The following is an 8,663-nucleotide window of genomic DNA, read 5'->3' on the forward strand; positions in this document are numbered from 1 at the left end:
ATGCTTTGAGACGTAAAATCCTGAAAATTAAGACTACAACACGTGGAATTTGGAAAAAAAGGTTAAGACACTTGAAATGAAAAGATTTGAGGTTTTCAAAATATAAAAATTACGTCTAGGAATTAAAAAAAAAGATTGAAAGGGTTGAGAAAGATCAAAATGTTAAGACATAGTGTTGTCCAAATATAAACTTCGAAGTCTTTGAAAAATGAAAACGCCAAATTGGTCAAGACTGTATAAATCAAAGGCTTTGAGTGTTCAAAATAGTGAAGATTAGATCTTAGAGCTAGAAAATTTTTGAAGAAAAGCCGAGACTCCGTAAACTGTGAAGTCTTTTTTTGTTAAAAAAAAATAAGTAAGTGTTAGAATTCCCTTAATATAAATTATTAAGATTTTCAAAACTTTAATTGTTTGAAATGTCAAATTGTGAAAAGTATTATTTTTGGGATTTTGAAAAAAGTTGAGATCCTTGAAATGTAAAGGCTTCGAGTTATTCCATTCTAAAAATTAAGTCTAAGAACTGAGCAAAACTTACGAAGAATGTGATGCTTTATAGTTACTGGTAGTTTATTTTATAGTTACTTTATCGTTCAGTTTATAGTTACAGAAAAGTAACTAGTACTTACAAAAATTTGTAGTAAAAAAAAAGATTTAAAAAGGGTTCATAGAGTGAAAGTGTCAATTAAATTCAAAAATCTATTTTTCTTTATTACTAATTGGCTTTCCTTTATTTTTAAAAGATTAAAAGATCTAAAGCCGAATTGGCCAGCCATGACAAAAACAAAGAGAAAAAGATGAATACATACAAAACTTTTTTAATATTCTAAAGCAACCTTAAAAAAGAATATCACAGACCTAAATAAGCTGTACCGCTTGAATAAATTATTAGCATACTCCTGCTTTCTGGAATTTTCTGGCACCGAATAGTATTTCCGACCAATTGAGGGAAAAGTTGCTATTCACTGAAAATCATGAGTCAGACCATCGACAAAGTTATTGAGAAACTACATTTTGAACTTCCCATAATCAGAGGCTCTCTAGAAAGTTGCGATCTCTAGAATGAAAGGTTTTAAATTGTCAAACAGCCAAAATTAAGTCTAAGGGCTGAAATAATTTAAAAAAAAATGTGAAACTTGAACAATTCCAAGTACTATAAGTATGAAATGGGATATTTATTATGAGTCTGGAGAGTGCAATGGCACTATGATGTAAAAACATAAAAATTAAACGTGTTGAGTTTCAAAATGGGACAAATGTCAATATTCTTTAAGCCTGAAGGCTTAAGAGTTATCATATTGTGAAAATTATATCTTAGAAATTGTGAAATTTTGAAATAATTGAGATTCTTGAATGTATGAGAGGGTATTCCTTAGTCAAGATTAGAATTAATTGTAAGAATTGCAGAAATTTTAAAAATATTTCAAACATAAAGAGAACTTCATTTTCGAAATTTTTATTTTTTCAAAGGGGATCAGTCACTGTAGAGAAATTCCCACTTGCATGAAGCAAAAATAAATTGTGTGATACAAAAATAACTAAATACCTATAAAGAAAAGAAAATGAAAAAAATAGTTAATCCTCTTGAAATTTAATGGCTTAGAAATGTCAAATTATGAATTTGTTTTTCTAAGAAGGCTTTGAATTGACAAATTGTGAAAATCAAGTCTAAGAGCAGTGGAACTTTTGAAACACTGTAGTTCCGTAAAGTGTGTGGGCATTAGGCAGCTAAAAATTCCTTGAAAAGACTTCCTTTCAGAAATTATTTTGCTTAAAAACAAAATTCTCGTAATGTAACGGCTTTGAGTTATCAAACTGTGAAAATTGTAACTATAATATGTGGAGTTTTTTTTTTAAATAAGCTGCGATTCTTAAAATTTGAAGGCCTTGACTTCCCAGATTATAAAAATTATTTGTTGAAATATGAGAACAGTTGACTTAGAGCCACGGAATTTAGAAAAGATTGAAATTTGGTGAAGTATGAAGACACTGTGTTGTCAAAGTGTAAAAATAGAGAATAAGTTAAAATCATTAAATATTGTTGAAGAATAAATGCTTTGGGATAGTGAACTGTAAAAATGAAGTCTATAACATGTGGAATTGAAAAAAAAGTCGAGATTCTTGAAATGAAAAAGTTTTGAGTTGTCAAAATGTCAAAATTCAGTCTAAGAATTGAAAACTTTTTAAAAGGATTGAGAAAGTTGAAAGCACAAAGACATTCTGCAGTCCGATTATAAGAATTATAAGTCTTAGAAGTGAGAAATCAAAAACTTCTTATGGTTGTTTAAATGTGAAGGCTTTGAATGTCATAATAGAAAAATTAGAATCTTAGAACTAGATCTTAGCAAAAAATTAAAATTATAAGTGTTGAAATGTAAGACTATAAAAATTGTGAAAACTATTAGGATTCATAAAATTTTCATTTTTTTAAATGCTAATTGGTGAAAAGTAAGTATAATTACATCGATAAAAAAGTAAAACCGTTTGAGAGGTGGAGAAGGATCTTGAGCATCGTCAGGGGATCCCCCAAGCAATGTTGCCAGAAATTGAAACAAAAAACAAGCCCGAGCCTTTGAAAAACACGCCAAAATACGCCCGTCCCTTTGAAAACCAAGACTGCCATCATGGTCAGCTCCTAAAGTGCTAAAATTGCCCAAATTTGTGTGTTTCACATGAATTTTCGGTGCTGAAGTCCCAAAAAAATTGCACGTTCCGGGGCTTGCGCCACGACACGCGCTTGGCCCGATAAGCAAGCGCTACCAGGAACTTTTTTATCGATGTTAAAATGAAAATATTCGGTTTTATGTTTATTTTGAATGTATTAAACAATCACGAGATAATGAACTGTAAGTAAAGAGCAACTCGTATTTACCAGTAACCTGAACTTAAAAAAGTTTTGGTAGCATCATATACATTAAACGAATCAAATTTTTATGGTTGTTAAAAAACATAAAAGTCGTTAAGTTTAAAGTTACCCAACAAAGTTATGAGCCTTAGAAAGTTTGCTCCATTTTTGAAAAGGAGATAACTTTAGCAACTCAGACAATTCATTCGCAAATTGAAGTGAGTTTCATATCGATATTAGCGAATCTTCTGCCATTCATTTTTTTTTCAAATATATTCAATCGCTTTAGTCACTTACTACTACACAAAAAAAAACTAAGTGCCAGAGAAATTGAGTCAATCCTCAGGCAAATTTTTACGCTACCAATATAATTTGACAACAGTCAGCGACGGGTGTATGGAGATAATAGCCTCAATGGTAGAATTGCCTCAATGGGCAATGGTAGAAAAACGATCAGAAATCGAATTTAAAAAGAAATAAATGGTAAGTGGGGACATTAAAACTGAAAACGAACAGAAATGATTCCGTATTTAGGAAGTCCTTCCCTCCTGAGCAGTGAGCGCCATCTCTTCATGCCAAAGTTCTATAGTGGTTTGAGAATACTTCTTATTCCAATACAGTGACATCTGTGTTTCAGCAGTCATCTTTAAATAATTTTGACAACAACTCAAGCTTTAGCGCAAAGGGCGAGGGGTTCAGCAGGGATCCACCTCCCTCATTTAGCCAAGAATTTCTGTTCTTTTTAAGTTTTGATGTTTCTCCTTACTTTCTTTTGAAAAAAATTGTTTTATTTTTTTTTACTTAATACCGAACTAAACTAGCTATATTTTAAGTAGTAGTTCTTTCCAATGAACGAAAGTTTCAGATAAAATAGATTCAAGAAAAGTGATAGAATCACTAAAGAAAATAATGGAATCACAAATCAATGGTATCACGAACCAAAATAATTGAATCACGGAAGAAGATACGCGAAAAACTAATTTGTACTGGTTGTCACCCACAAAATTGAGCTGCTGCACTTTAAAAAAATCATCATTCAAGGACAAGTTTTTTTTATTGTTAGACCAAAAATATTAATTCCCTCCTCCCCTACCCCAAGGTGGTACTTGTGTGCACCTATTAACAGATCTTTACTTCTGATTTTTTACTTACTTATTTTACTGCTTGACTAGTATTTAACTAGTTGACTCTTTCCTGAATTTAGCCTGCAAGAAGACTCGAGGCTTGTCTATTTCTTCTTTTTTGTTGACAGTTCTTCTATTGACGTACACACAGCTTTCAGTTTTAAAGCCAACATTTTCTGCCAGTATTGTCAAGTACTCGATTGAGAAAAAGTAAGACCTAAAATCAATTACATTGTTGCTTATTCGATTTGTTTTTGGCATAGAAATCATCTTGAAATGAAAATATGATATTTTTATGACTGAAATAGCTATCGAGACATAGCTTGGTCGGTTGAAATAGTTGGTCGCGTAAGACAAGGAAAAGGCGCAAAATCTTGGTAGAGAAAATTAAATGAAATACTTAGTTGCCTTGACTATTTAACTCAAAATAACAAGATTGAATGAACGCGCTTAATTCATATTATCCTCGGCCTTTTACATATGAATAAAAAATCAAGGGTTTAAGCCAGCCCCCCTCCCCTCCCTGCACTCTCTGGCAGTAAAAAAATAGATTCTAAGTAGAATAGAAAACTAAGTATTTCAATAAACTTAATTGTTTATTTTGATTTTATTGCAAAATTGACTTTGTTGTCTTGTGTTGAAAGAACTGCCAATTTGCTACTTTAAACGTGTATTTGAGGAATCATTCTGAATGTAATAGTCTATTTTTTCTTTGCCTTATAGATTAGAGAAAAAGTCCGTATCTCCCCCTGAAATAATTTTTGGATCTTAGCCCCCCCCTCCACCCGTTCAAATTTCTGGGTATCAGGGTGGCGAATTTAGTCCATACGTATTACCGTCATCATTATTTCAAATTTTAACTTTACATTGCCCCCTCTTACCGATGGATAAAAAAACAACAACAAGAATGTCAGAATCCAGGACAAATTCAATTGCTCCCACAACATACAGGTACAAACATTTTGCATTTAACCATTGCTGGGAAGTGGTAAAATCACCTGCCAAGCGGGTGGCTGGCGTTTGATTCCCTATTGATGCACTTTTTTCTTGGATTCCGGCATTTTTTCTCGTTTTTTTATCCCATCTAGGAGCAGAGGGGAAAGGGCCAACCTACACTTTAGTTTGTATATCCGTGAAAAGCCGTGCTGTTATTCTATTTGAAAACTGACACCCATTGGAAACTATAAAATAATTGAAGAGAAAATTAAGAAAAGTACATGTATCAACCAAAGAAAAAAACAGAGCTTCACGGGACCGTTTGTTCCAATGTTAGGATATTTGATATAGTTTCTAGAAGTTCCACGTTGCGTAAGCACATTGGTCAAAAATAGCAAAACCGGGACGCAAATAAGATGTGTGGACCCTAGTTGTGCCCGTGAGAAAAACTACAATTATTCTGACTATAATTGACCTGCGAGAACTACAGATCCATCTTGTCCAACTGCAATCATAGGCAGCGCAATAGCGCTGCCTAAGAGTAAAATGGGCACACCGTATTTTTAGTGGCACACTGGGCACATATTCGATTGGAAATTGAAAGTTCTAGTAGCCTTTTTAAAGAATCAAAATTGATTGGAGGGCAACCAGCCCCCCCCCCCCCTAAAACGCACCTTTTTCTCCAAAGACGTCTGATCAAAATTTTGAGAGATCCATCTTGTTCAGCATAGCTGAAAGGTCCAATAACTACTTCTTTGGGGATGACAGCCCCCTAACAGCCCCTGGGGCTACGTCTGTAAGTAATGCAATTCGTTCATTGTTTAAAAATAATTTTTTTTTTTTGGGGGGGGGGGAGGAAGGAGGGCCTGCTTGACTTTTTGTGTCCATAAAGACCAATAGCATTCAGGTGAAGCTCCCTGGAAATGGTGAATTAAATCAAAACACACTATGTGCATGCGGTTTGTCAAAAGGGCATATAAGCAATATTTTAGAACAGATTAGAGTTTTAAGTTGAAATTTTCAGGGCAGGTTGAGGGGGATGTTAAATTAAAAAAAAGGCACTATGTGCATGTTTCCACTATTACTACTGCTGCGACTACTACTTCTACTGAGGCTAAGGGTATGTGAAACTTTCAGCGAATATTTATGGGGATATTGAACTAAACCGAAACGCACTATGCGTATTCAGGGAGCAAAAATTGTTGCATGAGCAATTATTCAGGAACAGCTCAGAGTATTAAGTTAAAACTTCCAATGCGTATACAGACTGCCAATAGGGCGTATCAATAGCATCTCAAGAACGGGTCAGAGTATTAGGGTGAAACGTTCAGGACATGTTGAGGGATAATGTGAACTAATAAAAATAAACAATGTGCATACTACTAATAGGACTAGAAGTAGTACTACTACTACCACTGCTGTTATTTCTATTATTACTGAGGACAATGGTATTAATGTGGAGTTTTCAGAGACTGTTGAGGGGAACACTGTGCCAAGTCAAAGCAAACTATGTGCATACAGGTTACTAAAAAGACGTATCAGCAATATCAAACAGTTCGTGGTAACGAACTGTAAGTAAGGAGCAACCCGGCTCAATAGTAACCGAAACTCTAAAAACGGAATTTGATACCAATAGATTCATCAAAAGAATCAAATTTTTATGCTGATTTCAAATATATAAGTTTCATTAAGTTTAGTTTTAATCATCAGAAAGTTACGCGCCTAATACATTTTGCCTTATTTTCGAAAGATCATGGATGGGTGTTTATTTATTTGTTTGTTCTGTTTTTTTTTACGGGTTAGGATCTTTCCATGGAGGATGGTTCCTTGGGGGAAGGGAAATTTCTATGAAGGGGGTGCCGGATTTTCCAGCATTATTGAAAAAAGATCAGAAATTAAATAAAAAAAAACAAGGTTTTTCAACTGAAAGCAAGGAACAACATTGAAACTTAAAACGAACAAAAATTATTACGTATATGAGGGGGTACGCTCCTAGTCAATACCTCACTTTTTACGCTAAAGTTTTTTTTTAGTACTTTCAAAAGAGCTATCTATTCTAATTAGCCGGCCTTTGTGATTCAGGGGTTTGTGATTCGAATAAAATTCGAACTTTAGCGTAAAAAGCGAGGTATTGACTAGGGGGCGAACTCCCTAATATACGTAAAAAAATACGAATATAGAAGTTAGTTACGTAAGTTAATTCGTAAGTTACGTCAGGACAAATTTTCAAGAAAGCCATTTAGCCAAAAAAAGTAAAATTAAAATGCAAATTTCGTGTTAATTATTCATGTACGGTGAGCCAAAATCAAAACCTGCATTAATTTAAAAACGTTCAGAAATTAAATAAAACAACAAGTTTTTTTAACTGATAGTAAGGAGCGACCATAAAACTTAAAACGAACAGAAATTATTCCGTATGTGAAAGGGACTGTCCCCTCCTCAACGCCTCGCTCTTTACGCTAAAGTTTGAATCTGTCTCACAACTTTATTTTTTAAAACAAAAAAAAAGGTTAGCGTAGAGAGCGAGGCGTTGAGGAGGGGACATCCCCTTTCATATACGGAATAATTTCTGTTCCTTTTAAGTTTTTAATGTCGCTCCTTACTTTCAGTACAAAAAACTTGTTTTTTTTTATTTAATCTCAGAAATAGATTAAAGCGTTGAGTTGAAGCTATCAGGACATGAGGAGGGGATCTTGAACTAGAGATCAATCTCGCTGCGCCACAACAGGACCACCGTATTTTCTTATTCTTCTTGTTTGGATTAGCATGGAGACGCCTCGGCATAAACTCAATGCTGCAATCAAATCACCAACCCCCATTTGTCTAAATCCTTAACAATTGTGTTCTATACAGCTAAGGATAAGCCAGACTTTAAAAAAAAAAACAAAAAAAACGAACTTTGGTGCTGGCTCTAGCTAACTCAGTAATTATATTATAATGTACTGACTTTATTGACTGTAGAATTACCTAAAGCCTGTTACGCAAGGGTCTGGCATAAGCTAAATTTCAATGGAAAAGGGCCTTTAGATTACCTTAACAAAAAAAAAGTAGAGCAAAACTTTTTTTTAAGCACAATGCAGCCGGATATCGATATATTTTGTCAAACTGCGGCTCAAGCCAAACAGAAAAAAAAACTTACTGTGTGCCATCATGGCGCAGATAGTGATTATCTGTAATTTTTGTGCCACGTCCAAAGCGTATTTGAGCCATATCAGTAACTCCATAGTCACGAAAGAGGAGAAGACCATTGCCATCCAATTGCTCAAAAATGTTTTCCAAAACAAACTTGTGGCGACTTGGATCTATTGCTGACAATACAAAAATAACACTAGCAACATTGACTTGTCCAGGCTGTATAACTGTATCCAACCTAAGAAATAAAATTAATTAAATAAAATGCACGGATTTCCCCCAATCAAGACATTAATTTAGCTTTCTAGTCCCAAAAAAGTGCCAAGTGATTCCAAATTAGGGGCGGGGCGTTTGCCCCCCATACCCATCCCTGGATTTCAAACATGCTTTTTATGTAGTATCATTGGAAAATAGCGTTTTCGAGACTTTCATTGCAAAAATCGAAAAAAACAGAACTTCCCCTTCCCTAGATTTCTAAAGAACATGTTGCTCTCCCCCTCCTAAAATGTTCATGAATTAGTGCCAACGAAATATTCAAAAGTTTACAAGACAGCCTCAATAATTTTGCATGAAGACTGGACTTGTTGCTACGAAAAAGGTGTTAATGAATAGTTCTTCTTGACTAGTTT

At 34.1% G+C, this 8,663-nt stretch overlaps 1 protein-coding gene across 1 annotated transcript; it reads right to left on the reverse strand.

Annotated features, from left to right (window-relative positions):
• Nucleotides 1–799: 799 nt before the first annotated feature.
• LOC148938659 (tRNA N(3)-cytidine methyltransferase METTL6-like) lies at nucleotides 800–8,272 on the reverse strand (the record flags this gene model as incomplete). The annotated part of the gene is made up of 3 exons (XM_089107631.1): nucleotides 800–1,054; nucleotides 3,995–4,183; nucleotides 8,042–8,272. Coding segments are annotated over 2 exons (397 nt in total), but the record flags the coding sequence as incomplete, so codon positions are not given.
• Between the last annotated feature and the right edge of the window lie 391 nt (nucleotides 8,273–8,663).

This window comes from Artemia sp. Qi Xiang Cuo, unplaced genomic scaffold (genome assembly GCF_049724085.1).
Source record: "Artemia sp. Qi Xiang Cuo unplaced genomic scaffold, ASM4972408v1 HiC_scaffold_3040, whole genome shotgun sequence".
Lineage (NCBI taxonomy): Eukaryota > Metazoa > Arthropoda > Branchiopoda > Anostraca > Artemiidae > Artemia > Artemia sp. Qi Xiang Cuo.